A 22,348-nucleotide genomic window follows, 5' to 3' on the forward strand; every position below is an offset into this window, starting at 1 on the left:
TCAGTTCACGCATTGAATACATATAATGTATATTCAATGGTTCACGTCTGTTATTTCTATTTCTTCAGCAATGATAATCGCAGAATCACAAAGGCACGTGTCGCTCTTATGGCCATAACCTTAGTTTTTGCCTAAGATCACTTCCAAGATTTTTTCATTTAATAACTATATCAAAATGCTAAAGTTCTATCTATTTAAAAAAAGTCACGCCTGAGTTATGTAACTAAATTTACGATGTGTTGTGTACATTTTGTTAAAATCTAATTTATATTGTGATAATAATGAAACGATAATAAATAAATAATATAATCCTCCCTCGTTATAATTTCATGTTCGAAACACTATATATATATATATAAATTTTAGTGTACGTTATTCACATAATTCTCAGCATGAATTTTTTCAAGTGAGCAGACCTCTAGCGTTAATAATACATTTATAGCGTGAATAATGTTGTTGTCGAAATAAAGTGTGACTTCGTTCAGTCTCTGGTCATGGACTGAGTAATTGGTCAAATTAAAGTGCACTGTTGCGAAATAAAAGGAAAAAAATCATCACATGATACTGTAACAACGTATTCTATATGCTGTTTATTGTGTTTTAGTATAGTAAACGCTTTATATCTGTAAGTGAAAAAACAAAGGAGCTTTGGACGCTAAAATTGTGGGACTTTAAAATAAATATGTCTGTCCTTCGAATTTGAACGTATCATTTCAATGTCAAATAACTGTGCTATACTCTTTGTAGAGTTCACTTAGTTGTTATTTCCAGCTGAGAATAATATATTAAAGCTAATTTAATTATATAAGTTAATTTTTTCAGAACTTCTTAAAAATGTTTCTTCATTATTTGTATCGCTTTAAAAATAAATACCCTAATAATTTATTATTTATAATAACGTCATCATATAATTAAAGATAAATAAAAATAATTTTTCACATGTTATTCCAAATTTAATTTAAACATATATAAGTAACTTTTTAAAAAACTTCATTTTTTAAATTTTTTCTTCCGTAAAAAAATTAAGTGATGGATTTTAACTTCTTTCAGTCGTCTGTTAGCTATGATTTATAACATAATACCCTATAAATATTACCAATTAATAGTAAATGTAATTTAGTCAACTAAAAATAATTTTACTATTATTAAAATTTAAATTATTTTGTCAATCCAAGAGACGTGTACCAAACGTTGATATGATGAACCACGAATTTCAAAAAAAAATTGTGCAGCATTTCTTTAAATATTAAATAACCCACATGACAGAAAGCCTAAGTGCGTTTTGATTGGCTTCAATTTGCAAAATATGTGTAAGTTATAACTTGCAAACAAAATTCCAGATAAAACCTTCTAAGGCCAGCGTGTTTAAGATTAATCGCTGGGTAGCAATAGCCGTAATCTGTAAGTTATCTTATCTGTTCCTCAGGCAATCGCGTTTGGTCACTCAGCAGTGCCGAAAAAGCCTTTCATATGACGTCCACCGGCGCGTCCACGTGCAGCACGCACTTCACGCACTTCACGCACTTCACGCACTTCACGCACTGCACGCACTTCGTTCTGCTCAGCCTTCGCTCCCAGCTCCCAGCTCCCAGACGCTGTAGCTCGACAGGGCCCGTGCTTCGCTTATTGCGCAATTACATTCGCTTCGACCATCACACTATCATCCACACTCAGAGCTAGATTATCAATATCTTTTTAATAATGTGATTTTAAACAAACTATAAATTTATCTTCTTAATACGATTATTTTGACTCGTACAACAATTTAGTCTTAAGGAAACCATTTTACAAATATTTTTAAATAAAGGTGCTGGTCAAAACATGGTACACCGTCAGGTTGGAGCTCGGTAAATGTTATGTTGTAATACCAACATTAATGTTTATTTTTGAATGTAATATATCACTTTATTCTTTGAAGGGACTAATTGTTTATTCTTATCTTCGTATTGGCGGTATTAGTAGCTACCACTATAAATAATGATAATCTGTGTGTATTGCATTAAATTAGCATTTAAAAATTAATATAGCGATTTAGGAGCCAAAGGTGGTGATGAATTGTAAAACAACTAGGTTAACCTTACATTCTTTAAGAGCATCAACGAACTCAACCTTTAGTTTCTAATAAAATCTTATTAAATCCTTAATTTTTTAAGTTAATATCAAGACATAAATACAAATTAGACAATATATTATCCAAAAGCATAAATGTATGAAAGAGATCTAGATTGTAACTCGATAAAAACCGAAAAGACCTAGATCCTGATATAATTCGGGGCAAAACTAAATTTCTTTGGTTTTGTGATGTGTGTTTGACAGTGTCAGAATCGTTAATGGCCTATTCCTGAGGAGGTGGAGATAAGGAATCCTGTTTAACACGGGAGTGAAATCTCTGTTTAAATCTCTACTCCTTGATCGATTCTATGTTCCCTGTTACATCTCCTCCCCCCTTTCAAGCTTGACGCAAGGCCGTCAGGGGCCTATTATTGACGCAGCTGCTAAAGGAATGCCTAAAATACGATATAAATTTGCTAACCTTGCTCTTGAACATCCGCTAGCGGAATTGTCACAAACTGTCGGAATTATTCCGCCACCTCCTTTGCTGGCGAAATCGTGATTCCGCTAGAGGTTTGAGATTTTGTTGTTCTTTGGTATTTCGATTTGTTGAAAATGTAGGCTATGTTATTGTTCTTAAATACTTTAAAATCGTGAGGATTGTTGGTTAAGTTAGGTAAGATACATTTAAATTTTATAAAATAGTGTGTATGACTAGCTAGGGATATAAGGTTAGCTGCATTTTACTTATTCATCCCGTTATATTATGTGATGTATAATCAGATAAAAATACGCGAAAGTGATACTGTAGTTAGGACTCTCACTGAGTCGTATGTTATTCGATTGAAATGTTATTTTATCCTAAATGAAACACGCGTAAAAATACAATATTTATATAAACTCATATGCGATGGGTTTAAGAATATGTCCCATTTACAGCTTTTAAATGTTGCAACACGAATGCCATTCCAACGTTTCAAATTCGTGTTCGTTAGAAAATGCTTGTAATTGACCTAAAATTTAAAGTCTAAGAATATTACATTAGTTTCTGTTATTGACCACGTCAAGGTTTTATTAAATATCAACCAAGGTTATTTTTTTACAATTTTTTGTTACTTTTAACTTTACCTACTGTACATGAAAAATAAGGGGAAATTTTCGTTGTGTAGAAATTTTATACATAATTATTGTGTTTTGTGACAAGTACTATTACATAGTTTCCCTACAACGTAATTCGTTTTTTACACTTAATATTCCAAAAATATGTCGGGTTTTGATTGGATCAGAACTAGGGTGGTATGCTTATACAGACTACGCAATTTTATTCGTAAAAAAAAGTATACCCATTCCTGTTCTGAAATGTACTCGAAATGAGTCCAGTATATGTGAATGTCGCTCAGTTACAGTTGATTGTGTGAATAAAGGTTATCCTTTTTACCCCTCCCTATCATGCAAACCTAGCCAACATTCCTGCCATGCAGGTAGACACATGAGAAAATATACTTTAAACCACATACACCAACAAAAACCCACACAAGTGTTATTAAATAAATAATGACATAAAAGAAAGTTGCTGAAAGATTTTTCTTATAAATACATAGAATGTTTTCAAGAATACCCTACTCCAAACAATTACAAAATTTCTCCGGAAATATTTACCAAGAAATTGTCAATAAAAGTTATCATTTTTTAATGACTAGCAGTGATTAGAAAAATCTGAACCAAAAAACACTGCATAAAATTTCCCTCATATGCTTGCATGTATCTTTCACCGTGTTACCAGCTATTGTCTCAGCGCGCAGTTCGGGGAGCCTGTGGAGTAGGCAACCCGCGACACGACGGAGAAGAAAGTGTCCCAGTGAGGGAAAAAAACGCTCCAGCGTCAACACCGACTGTGACGTCAGTGGAAGGCGGCTATTGTTGCGAGGCTGTAGAAGCTTCTAGGTCGTCATCGCGGCCGTCGCTGACGGGTATGTGAACCACCTGCTCGCACTGCAGGACGGCAGTCGCCCGACGAAGATGTCACTCGCTGCCCGAGCGCCGCTGGGGGACTCCATATTTTTATGACGCCGAATGCCTAAGTTATGTTAGGTGATGGGAGCAGCGCAGGTGTTAGAAATATTTCGAGGCGAATCACTGCGGCAGCTATTAGAGAGACCCTATGTCCGAGTGGAACTTAGCCATTCTGTCATCCCGGAGTATACCGCACTAGTACTTTAAGGCATGCAGTTGGACGTATGGGCAGATAGGGAAAAACTGATGTTTGGTAGCAGCTGATGTCGTTTGAGCTTGTCTGTGGCTGGCGGTAGTTGGTGGCGGCGAACCTCGACCCGACTATAGTCAAGTATTACCGCCCGGACTGGGATACGTATGGTTACGTACGTTACGTAAACAGGTTTAAGCTTACGTCTTATGAAAACGACTATTTATCACATAAGGGCAGTTTTGAAAATAAGAGTGTTTTTTTGCGATTTGCGAAATTCCACTACTCGTGTTTACAATTGCTTACATTGCAAACGCTGGCTGAACCCTACGAGATAGATCAAAATAAAGTACTACAGTATTGTACACCTTAAAAAGGTCTACAAAAAAGTCCGCGATGGTATATGTATATCTCTTAGGGATAACCCACAGTAACCATTTTTTATCCTTTACTTTTTACGAGGAATAATGTGGTACCGGAGAAGATGTATTGATATCGGGAGGAAATAACTGTCTAGGGTGGTGGAGTAAATTTTTGACTAAAATATTATTTTTTTTTACTAAATGCGAATTTAAGAAATAAACTGTTCTTTTTTTAGTTTGATAAAGTGTTAACGAACAGTGAATTAGTATCGATGAGCGGTCTCAACATGAAGACAAATGAGCTTCAAGCAAAGTAACAGGACGAGTAAGGTAAAGTATATCTATGTGACTAGTGTAAATAGTCGGTCGCGTTAAATGTTTAATGGTTCAGGATAGCATGCTCCTAAATAATTAGTTTATACTTTTCATAAACTAAACCATTAAGCGAAACTGAATCTATTGTTTGGTCCTTACATAGGTCGAGTGTGATTGTTACACTTTTTTTTTTTTTTTTTAAGTGTTTAAGTGTTCTACGTACATGTTACTAGGGCAGCAAATGTCAATTACACAGGGGCGGTGGAACTGTTTACTCATTCACAGGTTTGCCGAGGGGTTATATTCCTGTTATTGGATCACTCTGCTTTCAAACTGTTTTTTTACGTGTCATAATTGTTTTAGTGTTAATTTAAATGAAACAATATTGTTAACTTTAAATTTTGGTTTTTTACTTATCAGTTAGAGGACCGGAAATTTTGTGGATTAATTTGATGACATCTAAAATTTGCAGTCCTGTGTATACCGTACCCGCTCATGTAGTTACCTATTGGCTGATTTCTTATGTAAAACCTCCCTTTCTCTGGAGGGGTCGATGTGATTCGGTCTCTCTACTGCTAGTTGGTAGATAGTTAGCGCGTTACCGAAAAATTTTGATCCATTTCAAATCAATGCTAAGGTAAAGATTTTTGCAGTATTACTGGTGATTCAAAGAACCCTCGAAATTCCCAGGTCTCAGTTGACAGTTTATTGGGACTTCCAAGACCAATGAAAACACACCAGTGGCAAGCGAGTGAGGAATGTTCCCCGCAGGTAAAATGGGTTTCAAATAGAGCACACAAGTAAGTTTCGCGGCCAGAAAGCAGAAATATTCTTTCACAGAAAACTTCCACATTTGTTTCTAGAAAACAAAACAAAATCTTTAAAAAAAAGCCTCACCAATTTGAGTTCAACCCTTTAATATTACACTTTGTGAATATGTGTTTAAAATGTTTGTGACAGGACAAAAAATGCGACGGAGATATGGAATTATAATTTTAGAAATATCCATTAAAAGGTAATAACCGAGACATTGCGTACCTCTGATGGAGGCCAGTAAGTATTAGTAATACCCTCCGTCGCTAAGCACAGTGGCATAGTGACTTAGAAGAGGTTCCAGGAGCGACGCGACTGACCGGAGCAGGCGAGCAGCAGGACGATCAGCCCGGTGGAGCGGAGGTGCGGGACCATGCCTGTGGTAGCGCTGCAGCTGCCGCGCGGTCACTGGGCTGTGTGAGCTCGTATCAGGTGCTTCGATGATCCCTCCCCCCTCCACCCACAGACCCATGCTGCAATCGCGACAGGTGCGCTCTTATCACGGCCCTCGACTGCCGGGGCCGCCGTGTCTCCTCGCCGGGGTTCACGTTCCATGTGCCCCGTACACGAGAACATCCGCTCGGGTTCGCAAACGAACCCGAATTCAGGATGAAGAAAAAAATAAAAGTAAAAATTATTGTAAATATTCACTTGGATTTGAAAACCAATCAGGATGTAAAACAGTCTTCGCCATAGCTGTAACGTACTGACATTAAACATCCCTGCCTTTTTTTGAAAATACCCTCAGCCACGCTGTATTTCTAAGGATTTCTGGAGAACCACAAGATCAAGTTGCAGCTAGTATCAAGTAAACCGCCTAATCAATATTACAGGTAATATTTACAATAATTTTACAACATTCAAACTGAAATTACTATTTTTTTTTCACATGTGGCTGGAATAGTAATATTTAACGTTTACATTATTCTGCCCCCCTCCCCCCTTTCCCCACACCCAACGGCGTATTTTAATATCCTACGCATGGGCCCTAGCAACAGAGCCAATATCTTATTTAAACTATAAAATTTATGTTGTCACGCTATTATGAGATTTAAAAGAACAGTGTATATGTATATGATATTTGTATTAAATATACGACCACAGTACTTTATTTTCATACTTTTTGAAATAAAACTTATTTGATGAAGGGGCTACAATTTTCGAGCGTTACGGAACTTCCGATCACATGAGGAGAATAGCTTGGTACGTGGTGGGGAAACCGGGAGTGGAGGAGACGGCAGGAAAGAGGTAGAAATGAAGCAGCATATACTTGCACACTTGCATACGAGCGCAATAACATAATTTAGCGCTCGCATACTTGCATATATATATTTATTTATTTATCTGTGGCCTCAACCAATAATTTAATAAACAAAAAGTTTCGTTACAGTCGCGCGTGGACTCCACGCAGACACTGTTTGTGTATGTATCTGAATGAGTACCCGAATGAGAGGTGAGTGCACCATGGCTGGCAACACTGGCGCAGTCGACGCACCCCAATGTGTGGCTCCACGTCTGGTCGACAGCAAGGTCGTCAAGGGCCCCCCCCCCCCCCCCCCCCGCGCTACGGGCAAGCACGCTGGCACCAAGCCCGTAGACAGGTTTTGTGAAGGAGAGCGTCCACTATAACCATTACAACATTTTTTTATAAGTAAGTGTTCTTTTTAACTGAGTGTTAAAAGAAAATTGTCAAAGTAAAATCTCAGTGAACAGTAGACTTTGTCAGAAGTCCAACATTTACACATAGAAATGAAAGCAATATTTTTCTTGGTAAAGGTAAAATGAATTTGATATTCTGGTTTTTAATAAATTGTGTTTGATTTTTTTCTCAAGTCCATTGTTTGATGTTTTCGTTAAAACAAGCCATAAATACATATATTATAGTTATTTAATACATGCAAAACAAATGTCCAATTTGTATGGAAGACATGCTTACAAATAACACATGTGCAAGCCGATAATTCATGCCGCTTTTGTGTATGAGGAATGTTGGGCGAGATTTGGGAAGAAATGCACCAGGCCTCTGTCACACGGAGAGCCTCAAGGCTCGTCCTCGTGAGTGGCAGCTTTTTCCAATCCTAATTCTACCTTCCAGTCTTCCACGTGGGGGGCCTTCCGGCTAGGGGGCTAGCCATTGCGCAGTCGCGAAGTAAGCGTCGCAATGGATGTATTCAAAGTGATTCACATAAATATATCAAAATTTAAATTTACTATTTGTTTTCCTTTCAACTTACAGTACATCTTTTCCTCGGACCCGGACAATGTTCCCATCTCCCCGTTGAGGGCTTCGGACACTTCCCTCCGATTTTGAGCCACTTCATTCCAGTCCCTGTATGACTCGGTACTTTTGTCCTAAAAGATGGGTCGGATACGCACTGAATTATTTAACAACTCGACATCAAAATCCATTTTGACTTAACGGAGGGGGAGGGGGCGAGATCTATTGTGGATGCCCACACTCCTTCCTTTGCATGTCGAGGAATAGACCGACCCCCTTCCAAGCGCCCGGCTCGAGATACACGAGCCACGGCCACGCCGGGATTACAATCATCCTTCCAAACAAAGCTCTCTGTAACCTTATGAAGATAATTTAATTCAATTTCTTGGACATACGTAATTGCAGTTTTGCACTGTGTGCCATAGAAAATACTTAATTTTGCTTTCTTGGATTTTTCTCCTGACAAACAGTGCAAAACTGCAATGGCGTATGTCCAATAAATTGTATTCAAACAAAACTCCCCATTGCATCATGCATTTAAAGAATGTACTTATGAAGCTTATTTGCTGTAATTTTCTTATTCGGTACTCACTAGTTATTTTTTGACGTGATAACGTCTTATAAATCGATTAACGCCGTCTGCACGCACGAAAAAGCATGACTCATTGTCACGTTCCGCCTGCGCCTTGCGTGCAATAACCGGCCAACCACCGTGCGAGAAAATCTTCTATAATATCAAACAGGTTTAGGCGAGCTTTTTAAAAGCAGCATTTAAAAATTTTTATTTATTTGTCCAATTTCGTCATTTCAAATTAACAATTTATTGATATTGATTTGATTTCAGTTTATTTATATAACTAATTGTTCGTGATTATATTTAAACAAATTATTTAAATTAAATTTGCAAAAACTGTAAATAATCTTTGAAAATTAAAAAGTATGCAATTTTTCATCAATGTTATCTTATGACGTTATCACGAAACAGACAACCCCCTTTTTTTTCATTAAAGCCCTGGAAGGGACCTCCCCTGGCTACGCCCCTACTGGCAGGGGCGCAAAGCTGTAGTATTCGGAAAGGGCGAGGGGCGTTGCTCGTGGGTTTTAACCAACACAAGTCATCTTTGGATAGGGTGCTCGTATGTTGTACACTGCACGTAATTTGGCTCACATGCATGCAATAACCATAAAACTTTTAAACACACAGGAAGTTTTCCATAAGACATACTTTTAAACATTTATGTTCATCAACCCCGTTTCACATTCACCATTTTGCAAGCGCAAGCCGGCCCCCTCAGAGAGTAGTTTCTTATTTTAAGGGTAAGGTCGTTGGGGGGGGGGGATGTATGCCCATGCATACTGGGCACAGCTTTGTATACAAACCACGCGATTTGGTAAATTATCAAAATGTCAGAGCAGTTGGTGTCTGTTTACGAAAATAATTAAAGAGTGCACTGAGGGTGAACTAGTAGTTTTTTACCCGTATTTAATTTTTAAAAATGTATTCTAAAAATAGTGAAAACTGCTCAAAACGTGTGTTTTCAGGTTACATTTTAATCATGAAACATCTGATAGGAACCAGAAAAAGTAATTTTTTTAACAAATTTTAAACCTTAAAAGTTTTCTATTGTGTAACTAATTATCAATATTTGGCTTTGTTAAAGCGTAGCATATAATTCAGTGAAATGCCTGAAGTTGATAGTGACTTTCTGGTACATTTATTTTCCTCTGCGGAGTCATTGGTGTTTAGAATTGAATGAAATTTCGGAATTACTAAAATTGTAAATGACAATAGACATTACGTTATGGTCTTTGAAAACGTATTAGTGTGAGATCTCTGACTTGACGAGGGCAAATTTTAGTTTAAAAAAGTTAAAAATTTATTAATAAACCCTTCTGTAACCAATATAGCGTATTTTCGGTTCGTCTCTTTCCCACTTGAGAACGGAAGCACATATGTTCACTGCCCAGACCAGTGAGATTCAGATAAGAACCAAATCTTATCATAGTCTACTTTGAGAAACTATTCAACCTTTTGCCTGGGGTTGTTTCGTACCTTAACCTTGGCCACCATTTTGGCTATCTTCATAGTCGCAATATTTATTTCGGTAGCCTTGACCTATAACATTGACGTGCTGTCATATTGGATTACTTGGTAACATTTTAACATTTTATCTTGGCCCGTGAAATAAATTCCGGCATTTTTGATTTTGGGAAAACTTTCAGACTATCATAGTAGTATACTTTGTTTCCTCCTGCGCCAAGTACCAGTGCATGGTGTTGGTGTCAGTGTCCGACATCTTGGATTGTGATGTCACGGAGGCCATCTTGGATGACTTTATCTTGACCCCGGCCATTATGATGACCTAGACCTCGGCCGCCATTTGGGAATAGAGTGCTGCACTCCCTATCGTTGCAATTTTCGTTACGGTGACATCACAATCGAGTGCCCCACTCCCAAATGGTGTTTTTTTTTCGTTATTGTGACATCACCGTCGAGTGTCTCAATCCATACCATTATATTTTTTGTTATGAAGGCGTGACTATCGAGGCCCTCACTCCTGAGTTACACTTTTAAATGGTTTGTAGGACATGATCTTAAATGACCTTGACTCCGGCCGCAATATTGGATTCCGCCAATTTGGAATACGCCATTTGGAATCATTATGTCACGTTCGCCATCCCAAAATTTGTTAATTATTATCCTAAAAATCTTAAAATAATTAATTATACTAAAAAATTATTTAAGTACAATTTTAAAAAATACTAAAAAAAACGCTTTTAAGTCAGAAACCTTGGAGTCCGTGGTTCGAACCCAACGAGGAAAAAAATGGTTACGGGTCCTTCCTACATGGTGGCTACCAGCAAACTGACTTCCCACCAGTTACTCAAAGTAATATATAGCATATTATGCCAACCAGAAAGACATCGTGATGGCCATCTTGTATCTGACATCTTGTTTACGACTTTTAGTGTGTGCTGCCACCATATTGGTTTATTTTTAACACGCTGGAGTTCAGTTTGCCAATCACCAGATCGTCAGCTGTCTTAGCATCCACCATATTGTCGCCATTTTGGCAGCCATATTAAAAATCTTTAATTATTTACCAAAACTTTTGGAAAAATTTTAAAACAATAATTTAAAATAATATATCTATTAATATATTTAAGCTTAATATCGATTCCTGTCCTTGCTTCGAGCCTTTATACAAAAAGAAATTTTAGTGTACAGTAAGTTATTCAGTCAAATATAATGAAAAGTCATAAAGTTGATAAAATTACCCATTTACCAGTCACCAGGAGGCCGCTCATGAAATATGGGCCGCCATCTTCAAAAATCAGTAATTATATGCCTTAAAAAATTTAAAATAATGTAAAATTTTAAAAATTTATTTATTTGATAAATTAGTCAATTTCCGTCTTTTGTTGGATAATTTGTCCGTGCTAAGAATAATTCAACCTTAATAATCAAGAAGACAATACCAGAGTCTCCAAACTGCCAGACCTACAGTATGGATATAACCTATTGCAAGCATTTAGACCAACTAACAAAGCATATATTTTTATTACTATAATACCATACATACATAACGTAAAAAAATTTTATGCAACTACAAAAAAATTTACATTAAATCTTCAGACCTCACTAAGGACTTCACTTCTAACATTCATTTGGGGGAACAAAATTCGACGCATATTCAACAAAAAGAAAGCACATCCGTCATTTGTGGCACACATTTGGACACACATTCAACAAAAAGGACACATACGTTATTTGAATCGTTTATTTCAGAAACCACCTAAGCGACAAAAATTCCAAAAATGTTGTTTTGTTGGTACTGTTCACTTTGGAGGTGAATACATCGTTTAGTGCAGAAATAACCTATGTTCCATATCACGGATGCTATTTGGCAGCCTTGAAAAGAATCCGTTTATTTCAGAAATAACCCAAGCGCCGTCGCATAGGTTCTTTCTGCGGTAGATTTCACTCGCGACGGTTGGCGGCCTTGACGACACGTGACCCGTGTTCCGTGGCTCGCTGTTTTGTTTGTAGTTTGTATCGAAGGTTACCGACATCCAAACATTGAGTGGATAATATTATTTTTCGTGCGTTTTCGGTGAAAAATAAGGTGTTATTTTGTGGTTTATCATACATTATTATAGTTCTTAAGCCATGTCTGATAGTTTGGATGATGAACCTAATCCCAAGCGTAGGCGTAGAGTTGTGCACGAAGAAAAATACCAACGGAACATTATTCGGAATGCTAGGCTCAAAGGATTGCAGTACGTCTCGTACAAAGGAAAAGAAGTTCCCAGCAAAGCCCATATGAATGATGTAAACTGTAAGTGCCATTTGAAACTTACGAATGAAATAATACGAGAACAATGGGAAACATTTTACTCTTTGGAAAGTAAAAACACCCAAGACACGTACCTCCAAGCTTTAATGGAGGTTATGCCTGTGAAACGTAGAAGAAAAAACCGCAGCCCTAATGAAAATAATGAGCAAGCTCAAGAAAACCCTGACGTGCCTACTGGTGACTTGGCAAACCGAAAATCCCATTCATACAAGTATAACTTGAAAGTAAATGGTGTTCTTACTCAAGTTTGTAGAGGTGTTTTCTTGAAAGTGTTTTAAATTTCTGACAATAGAGTCAAAAGAATAAATAAATGTTCTGTCCTTCACAAAAGCCCTTTAGATATGAGGGGAAAATCTAGAAGTATAAACGCACTTCCAGGTAACGTTTGTGTGAGAATACAGCAGCACATTGAGAAATTTGATGTCAAGGAAACCCATTATGGGGGAAAACCTAAAAAATATCTTGATGCTAGGCTTTATGTCGCAAAAATGCATGCAATGTTTATTTTAGACAACCCTGATCTAAAAAATAAAGTAAAGTATAGTTTCTACAACAAATACTACAAAGAGAACTTTGCCTACTGTTTTGGAAGGCCACAAGTTGATGTGTGTTCAACTTGCGAAAGACTGTCGGCCAAACTGAAATACAGGGGTTAAAGTGACAATGCTAAAAGAAATGTAGCTACTGAAAAAATGGTACACTCAAGGCGAGCAAAGAAGTTTTACAAAGCTATGGATGAGGCAAGCAAAAACAAAGATGACGGCACTGTCGCACTAGCCTTCGACTATATGCAAAACTTACCCTTGCCACACATACCTGTACAGGAGGTTTTTTTTATGAGGCAGCTCTGGGTAAATGTGTTTTCTTTACACGATTTGAAAACTTATGCTTCCAAACTGTATGTCTATCATGAGGGCGAAGCAAACAAAGGCCCAGACGAAGTATGTTCAATGCTATTGAACTATTTCAATGACAGTCCCGTTAACGTGAAGCATCTCATACTGTTTTGTGATGGCCCATCAGGCCAAAATAAGAATCATACAGTTGTTCATTTTTTACTAAACCTCTGTGACTCAGGACGGTTTGAAACAATAACTCACAACTTCCCTGTACGTGGCCACTCATTTTCCCCATGTGACAGAGATTTTGGAAGCATAAAGCGTCTCTTGAGAAAGACGGACAGGATTTATACTCCTGATGAATATGCAGAGCTCATGCTAAAAGCTAGTAAGTGTGGCCGATTTACTGTATATCACCTCACATCAGACGATGTTCTCAGTTTCAAAAAGTAGTGGCCCAAATCATATAAGAAAATTACAAATTCGGATGAAACTTCAGGCAGGAACGTACCCAAAGAAAATAAGCAGCCATTCAAAGTATCCAAGTACAAGCAGTTTCTCTACAACAAGGATACTACGGGAAAATTGGTCGCAAGCGAATACATTGGAGGAATAGCAACATCTACCTTCACATTGCTAAAAACTGCCAACCCTTCCGGAACTACCAACAGAGAAAGCTTATCCTTTGGGGAAAGTATGTTTAGTTTTATTTTACTAAAGTCATTTTAAACGTTTATATTTTTACTTTTAGCTAAACATTTTTGTAGGACATACCTAACAAATTTTAAAATTTATCGGATTTTGCACAGTGAGATTTTGGTTTTTAGGTCCCAATCAACCAAAAAAAGATTGATGATATTAAAAAGTTGATGGAGTACACTGTTGGATATGAAGCCTTCTACGACACCATAATCCAATGGCCAAACACTGACCACGAGTTGCCAGAAGACATGCCAGAAGCTGAATAGACCAGATCTGTAGCGTGTAGTCTACTAGTACGAGTATTTTCCGTTTAATGCCTAATAAAAACACTCTTGTTTATACTTAAGTGTGTCTGTTACTTACCTTTGATACCAAAACAGGTAAAAATTAATCGTTTGACTTTATTTCAATATTATTTTTTAAAAAATAACTTTGGATTACACTAATTTATTGCAGAAACCACCTAAGTGAAACATTTTCAAAAATTTATAACTCAAAAACTTGAAGGAAAAAAAATTTAACAAACTAGATTATTCCAATAGCATGTTCTTGATTTGGTAAAAAAAAATATTTGAAGGAGACTAGATCTATACTTAAGTTGCAAAACAGTTTTTTTTTAGTTTTCCGAAAGTTGTAAAAAGCGCACTTAGGTGGTTTCTGACACACATCTTGAAACACATTCGCCACCTAGGACACATATTTGAACACAAATTTAACAAAAGGAAAACATATGTCATCTAGAACACATATTTATAACACACAATCTTCATTTAGAACACTCATACAAAAAAAGACACACATTTGGACACACATTCAACAAAAAGGACGCAATTCAAGACGCACATTCGCAATAATGGTCGAGAACTACTTAAATGTTATCGTGTTGTTTCGCATGAACTAACCTAATTTACTACACACTAACGAAGACCACGTAAACACCGACCGGACATTTCAGGAGTTAAAAGACTTTCATTTCTTGTCCTGGAAAAACCAACACGGATTCTTAGTTATCGTTAATACATCCCTTAGTGTAAGGGCAGGCTCCAAAAGGGTTTAAGTAGGTCACGAATTAAAAATTGGAATTTTAATTTTTTTTTCTCCAAACAAATATTAAAAATTCGTTCAAAAAACATAAAAAAAAATTTATTCTATGAATTAAGTTTCCCTCATGAATTCAAGTATGGAAGATATCTCATCCGTGGGAGATTTTTCTCCTGCACATAACGAAGCAATCATATGTCTCAGCCTGTCAATTATTTTATTTTGCTTGTCCACGATACATAATCCGTCTCTTCTGCTGCTTCCATCTTCTTTACACTTTTACTGTCAATATCCTGGAAATATTTATAGATTTGGTTTTATTAGCAGCATTGCTACAGGTGGTTTTGTGGCCTGTAACAATCTTCCTTCCCTCCCGGACCTGTACGTTTATGCTGCCTGTAAGCAGACTACCCGCCGAAACACGGCAACTTCTATCCGTGTTCTTCTTCTCTCTCCTGAGTGTTTAGGCTTCACTGCTACGCTCCACGTCAGCCCGCGTGGTCTTAAATCGCTGACCACGGGACACCCGAGCTCTTCCGAACAAGGCTTCGGAAGGTTGTTTTGATCTGTTCCAGAAACCGAAGTTCGTTAGGCTCGGGCGAGTATATAAACCCATCTGAAAGCTAGGGGGTGCAGTCTACCACCGACCAGCCAGGCTAGTACCGAAGAAGACTATCCGCCGTGACTATGCCGCCCCACTGCCGCCTGCAACGAGGACGTCGTGCTGCCCGAGTGTAGCTCCAACCGATCCAAGGACTTAGCCTCTACAACAGTAAGCGCAATTAAACCATACCAAGTACAGTCGAGCTTATCACCTGACGAGGAGAAGCAGCCATAGTTCGTCAAGACAACGGTAACTCGTCGAGGGAGAGGAAGTCCGCACTCGCTGTCAAAGTCAACTCGCTGAGCGAGTAAAACCTGGAAACTCGCTCGGTGGAATCTGAAGGGGCTAGGACTGTAGAATAGTTGAAGGTATTTCAAAGTACTCACGGGTGAAGGTTACATGTTAAACTCGCTGGGCGAGTAAGTAACGAGCGAGTAGAGGGCGAACGAGTTCACGGCGCGGCGAGCAACATTGACTCAAAAAGCCATGGATCAGAAATTAATATACTCGGACAGCCTAGACAAGTGTTGTCTTAACCGAGTAAGAAACAAGGAATTAGACTTTTGCGATCCGACAGGTCGTGTCGAAGTCATTGTCAGGTCACTGAAGGGAAAAAGAGGCGAAACCAGAAGTAAAGGTCTATGGTTGACATAAACTTTGGCAGTGTTCAAAGGAAAGGTGTTGGATCAACTGTACGCAAGTCTCGAGTGGAGGTCATCACCCAGGGCTTCGTGCTGTGTCCCGAGTCATCTCGCCCGCAGTTCTCGTCGTCGAAGTCCAGACGTCCGTCTACAAGGGGAGATGTGTGGACGCTGGCCGCCGAGTTTTTCAGTGACGAGGTCTTGTTGCGCTTCACCGTGGGATCAGTCGGTGCATGATGTCAAGCGAGTGTGGCAACAGTAAACACCCAAGTACAGTGTGTGTTACCAGCAGCACTTATTATCCGTCGTCACTCTAAATACATATATTCTGCAAAATGCCTAGTTTAACCAGCAGCATTTACAAAGTTGTAAATAATTAATCGTGGACAAGTTGCTTAAGAACGAGTTGCGTAGATATTCAAATATTTTTTAAAATACTGGTTTGAGTAGTTGTAATAATTTTTCGTGAAGTGAAATAATATTTTGTATTTTATATAAAAACTTCACTATTTAAATATTTGTTATGATTTTAACTTGCATATTGAAACTGCCAGTTGCAGTAACATGTATCGTGTATCATATAATAATTTTGTGCAAGAGCAATTTAATTTTTGATATCATAACAGGCAACGATTCTTTGTGATTAGCCACTGCATTTGTGTTTTGAGTCTGGGCTAATATGTATAAATATTAAATTCATGTTTTCTATCATTTTTAATATTTGCCTGTCTACGCGAGCGAGCTACTCGCCAATACTGAAGCGAAACGAGCAACAAAAGAACACGTGGAGTGTCCGAGTTACATTTATGCTTGTTTAACTTGGACTTTGTTGATAAAATTATTTTTGAGTGGACACATTCGTTCGTTAATCCAAAATATCCTTGTTGTTCCTTCCAAGGTGCAACAGTCTGAAAGTAACTATCATCAACATCGTAGCTATCAGAAACTTCATTGAGATTACTGTCAAAATTCGAAATCTTTGACGTCAAAGTTAATTCATTGTCTACAAGCATCCTTTATAAGTGTCCATCATTTTTTCTAATGTTCGGAGGATCTTAAAAGATTTGGGTTGAATGTATTCTCACTTTTCACGATAATGATACTTCCATTGTCTTCAGCTTTCTTTTAACTTTCAACGTCCTTCAATTCAAGTTCTTCGTCGAGATCAGGACTGCTATGAACTAAATAAATTTCTAGACAAGGAAAATGCAGTACAATCGTCTTTAGCGTTTTAGCTCCTTCATTGAGCTCTATCTTGTAAGTGTGCTTTTCTTTGCAAATACTGACAGTCTCTTTACGTAAACGATCCGCCATACCGATCCCAACTTAACATTTGCATATTGATCTTTTAACATAATCATAATTCTCATGACATCTAGCAATCTTTCGTGAATTAAATTCCTAGCTGCAGTAACTACACATATAGACTTACGATAATGCTAAAGGCATCGATATATAATCCATATTAGCTTTGGGTATTGGTCGTCAGATACATTCTGAAATTTTATAGTGAATTTAAATAATTAAATAATCCAGCAGACAGAGTTAAAGTTTTTAATTTAGAAAACAAATCACCCAATTGGTTCTGTTTTTCACCAAAAGCAATGTTATGACTGAATGTTCATGTATTGAAATTAAATATCTAAACCCACCTACCATAATTTAACGTGTCAATTAATATAAAAATCAAACATTCATAATTCGCTGTGTTATAGAAGCAGTCACTGTTTTATGTGGGTTACAGGATGCTCTCCCACGGTCGTAAGAGGTTGGCTTCACTAGACCTCAAAGGGAAGGGGAATCATCTAGCTTGACATTGTTTCTCAAAAAAAATTATAGATTGATTAATAGAGTAATTTTGTTCGAGTGCTACCTGATTCAATTGTTAAAAGTTTTGATTTGATAACAGGTATTCTCAAACCAAATGATATTACTCTATACATATTTCAAGTCTGATGTAGAAAAACTCTACAGAGGATTGAGGTCTCAAGAACCAAGACGACCTTTAGAAAACCCATAAGAAGTCTTGTCAGGATTAACCAAAGCACACGGAGAAAACCAACAGATGTCTGGGAAAATCAAGCTCTGGGTATATGCATAGGCATAAATCTTATATTGGTATGCTTAGCATATTTAAATTGTGCCGGAAATTAGGCATTTCGGCACGTTTTTTTAATTGTTATTATAATTTTAAATTATTTTAGGAAATTTTATTTTCTATATAATTTGATTACTTAAGGGTGATACTTTGTTAGGCTGGTGTACAGTTAAACTTTGTGCCAGTAGCACGAAGCACCTTTTATCAGGGGCCAATCTGATCTTTTGCAAGTCTAAGACGTCGTTGGCAGCCCGTTTGACATTTCTCCCACTTACAGTCACGTCCGGAGTTTGTAATATTAATTCCCTACATGACTAAAATTGCATAGAGCAGCTTCTGGCTTGCAGGCTCTATTTCTTAGAGGCCCGCTGAGACTAGCTAGTCTCGGCACGAACGAGGATCCTGTGGACCCCCGTTCCCAGCCCAGTTGCGTTTTTTGTACCCCCTCTCCCCCACAGCTACCCACCTTGATTCTCAGAATTTAGCCCAGGATCATTGACCTGACGTGAACCCGCCAGGCGGTGGCCGACATCAAGGACGATTTGCCATAGAAAAAAATAAGTGCAAATATGGACCACCCACGACATCTAGTGGCAGAAACTGTTACTTCTGCTCTTGGCGCCAGCGAGTGGAGCTAACGCCCGCGACACCTGTTGGCGACCTTGCTAACCTCCCCATTCTTTCCCCTTTAGGCCGCCAGAGAGAAGCACCGGCTGCGCCATAAGGCCCTATGCTTTCAACTCGCGTCCTGTAAAAGTCGATCGTATGTAGCTTTCTGTGCCTGCTGGTAGAGAGCGCAGTGGTCCTCCCCGATGCAACAACTGAAGTCGTGGTTACGTCCACCTCGGTCACCTCCGGAAGTTTTCGGCTCTGAGCCGAACCTTCCCCCTCTTTTTCCCTAGGGCCGGCCGCCCGTTTTAATTAGGAGTTTTGTCCGCCATCGCGACACTCTGACTTCGGCTACTTACCACGTCATCTCGGCGTCCCCTCTGTTAAGAGGCTTTTTCGCGGCAACGACGAACTCTTTCGAATAAGGAATGTAGTCAGCTGTGCTAAGGGATGTGATCCCAGCTTCAAATTTTAGAAGTAGCCAGTCAGTCGTAGTAATTAGAAAACAAGTCATGTTTTAGTTTAAAGTTTGTTAATTTTTTTTATCTTTCTGAATGATGATTTCTGCCACGTCATCCGCGCAATTCTCGGTCCGCGCCTTTAGGATGTCTGCGCGAGACTTTTCCTGAGTCCAGTAGCTACACCTTGTTTGGTGAGTACTCCGGTCTTTTTCCTCTCCGAATTCCCGTTTGTTGGCCTTTTCGCGTCGACTGTGTTTGACTATCTGGAAGCAGGTCTAATTCGTCCGGAATTTGACTTGTGTTTCAGACAGGGTCCAACATTTGGGCGCCGAAATTGCACCTATCATTTTGTCCAGGACCTCGAGCTTTGAGTCTCTTTAAGAAGAGCTTCCTCCCGGCCAGATGTCCAAGTTTGAAGCCCCGGGTGATATTTAAAATATAACTTCTCCCTACAACCAACGAAAGAACTTACCTTAACAAATACCAGCGAGCAGTGACATAGAGAACTTAACCAATAAGATAATATGTCAGGAGGGATACTTCAAATTTCTGTTTCTGTGATTGTTCTGTTACAAGTATAGTATGACTTGTTTTAATAATATCGGGCCGGCCCCCTTTTAAAAACTTTAATATATATTGTGAATACCTTTTTATTGTGAAACCAAAACAAAGGGAAAACAAAAAGTTTTAATTTATCTTTTTAAATAAAACAGGAAACATATAGACCAATATACTTATGTAGTGATTTATTTATTTCTTATTATCCTATATCTATTTAAACGATCCTCTAGCTCCCAAGTTGCTTGTGTGCAGGGAGTATCAAATTGTCTTGTACTCCGCCTCGTGCCACCTCTGGTAATACTTGTATTTTTCTTTATAATTTTGCTCAGCTGTTTCCTAGGTTTTTTATTAAATTAAAATATAATATAATTTTAGGGCACGAGGGGCGTAACAAAATATATTGTTAATATGTATAAACTGTATATATAACATAATCATATAGACATATTATATTAATTTAAAGATATATTCACACTTTAGAGGATAAAATATATTGACGGCATTAGCAAAACGTTTGTTCCAGAGCATGATTTGCCCATATATATGTTGGTTTTATCCATGTGTTCTGATTATTCCTGAAAATACTTATTTTGATTTTTCTCAATGTCGTCCTGGTTATTCTTGAGGCATCAATCCTATGTGGAGTTTTTCTACATCAGACTGAAAATATGTTTAGAGTAATATCCTTTGATTTGTGAATTCCTGTTACCAAATCAAAACTTTTAACAAATTGAATCATGTGGCACTCGAACGAAAAAAAATATTTTAATAAATTGATAACTATGTTGATAAACAATATCATGCAAGATTATTCCCCTTTCCCTTGAGGTCTAGCGAAGCCATCCTTCTCTTGCGATCATGCTTGAGCATCCTGCATCCTACATAAAATAGCGACTGCTTTTACAACACAACGAATTATGAATGTTTTATTTTTGTAGTAATAAACAAGGTCAATTATGGTAGATGGATCCAGATATATAATTTAAAAGCATGACGACTCAGTCATAACATAATGGGACATCTGTTGGTGAAAAGCAGAACTAATTGGGCATGCAATTTTCCAAATGAAAATCTTTAACTCTGTCTGATTGATTATTTAAATATTTGATTTCACTATACCATTGCAGAATCGATCTGACTAAAGTCACCAAGCTAATACGGAATCTGGCTCGACGCCTTTAGCATTCTCGAAAATCTATAGGTGTAGTTACTGCAGCAATGAATTAACCTTAATAAAGAATGCTAGATGTCATGATAAATATGATTATATTAAAAGCCCACTTTGTAAATGGTTAAGTTGTGATCGGTGTAGCAGATAGTTTATTTGAAGACAGACTGGCTGGACTTGTGTAGCCAAGCACACTTACAGGATAGAGGACAACAATGAAGCTACTACGCTAAAGAGTGCACTGTATTTTCCTTGTCTGAAACGTGCTTATGTCCTTAGCCCTCATGATCTCTACGAAGAACTTGAATGTTTAAGGAAGATTGAAGACAATGGAAGAATGATAACCGTGAAAAGAGAAAATACATTCAAGCCGATTTCTAGTAAATCCTCCGAATTTTGGAAAAATGATGGACACTTAGGATGCTTGTAGACAATGAAATTGTTTTGACGTCAAAGATTTCGAATTCTTACAGTATTCTAGATGAAGATTCTGATATCTCCGATGTCGATAGTGACTTTCAGGATGGCGAAAAAACCAAATCTATAAATATTTCCAGAATATTGGCAGTAAAGTTGTAAATAAGATGGAAGCAGCAGAAGAGAGGAATTTCGTATCGTGGACGATCAAGATAAATGGTTGTCAGGCTGAGACATATTATTGTCTCGCTATGTGCAGGAGACTATTCTTGCACGGATGAGATATCCTCTGTACTTTAAATACTGAATGAGTCAGGATTCATAGAATGAAAATATTTATAATATGGTTGAATGATTTTTATTAATATTTTGTATTTGTGAGGTGAAGAAAAATAATAAATCAGTATTCAAAATGTTCTAGTACCTACTGAAAAAGAATGTTTACCCATGATGACAAACGTGCGTTTAAATGTACGTCCTTTTCATGTAATGTGTGTCCTTTTTTTGAATGTGTGTCCAAATGTGTTTCCTAGATGGTGAATGTGTGTATTTGGTTTCATGTGTTTGTTTTTTGTAGCTTGGGTGTTTAAATGTGTTTTATAGATGACGAACTTATGTTTTTTTTTGTGAAAGTATGTCCGATTTTGTACCCTAGATGAATGTTCGTTGTCAAGTCTTTAATCAGGATTGATGATATAATGGTAATTGATTTGTAGTAAGCGTAAAACATTTTTCATGGATGCGTGGTGCTACAGTAAGCATAACATGTACTAGCTGCCCAACCCGGCTTCGCACGGCTATACTAATGGAAAAAAAATAAGCCACGTCTCCCATTTACAGTAATGGTAAATAAAAAAAATTCAGTGAAAATTTATTACAATGCTGT

At 37.6% G+C, this 22,348-nt stretch overlaps 1 protein-coding gene across 2 annotated transcripts in view; it reads right to left on the bottom strand.

Moving 5' to 3' along the window:
• LOC134531479 (multiple epidermal growth factor-like domains protein 10) overlaps positions 1-6,165 on the bottom strand; it is a 157,069-nt gene extending 150,904 nt beyond the window's left edge. Inside the window, exon 1 of one of the 2 annotated variants that reach the window (XM_063367189.1) lies at positions 6,066-6,165. In XM_063367189.1, coding sequence (XP_063223259.1) covers positions 6,066-6,120 — 55 coding nt within the window. In that variant the 5' untranslated portion in view covers positions 6,121-6,165. The remainder of the gene's footprint in view (positions 1-6,065) is intronic. The other variant, XM_063367190.1, reaches the window with a different exon arrangement.
• Positions 6,166-22,348: the final 16,183 nt, after the last annotated feature.

The sequence above is a fragment of the Bacillus rossius genome, chromosome 3, assembly GCF_032445375.1.
Source record: "Bacillus rossius redtenbacheri isolate Brsri chromosome 3, Brsri_v3, whole genome shotgun sequence".
In the NCBI taxonomy this organism is placed as follows: domain Eukaryota; kingdom Metazoa; phylum Arthropoda; class Insecta; order Phasmatodea; family Bacillidae; genus Bacillus; species Bacillus rossius.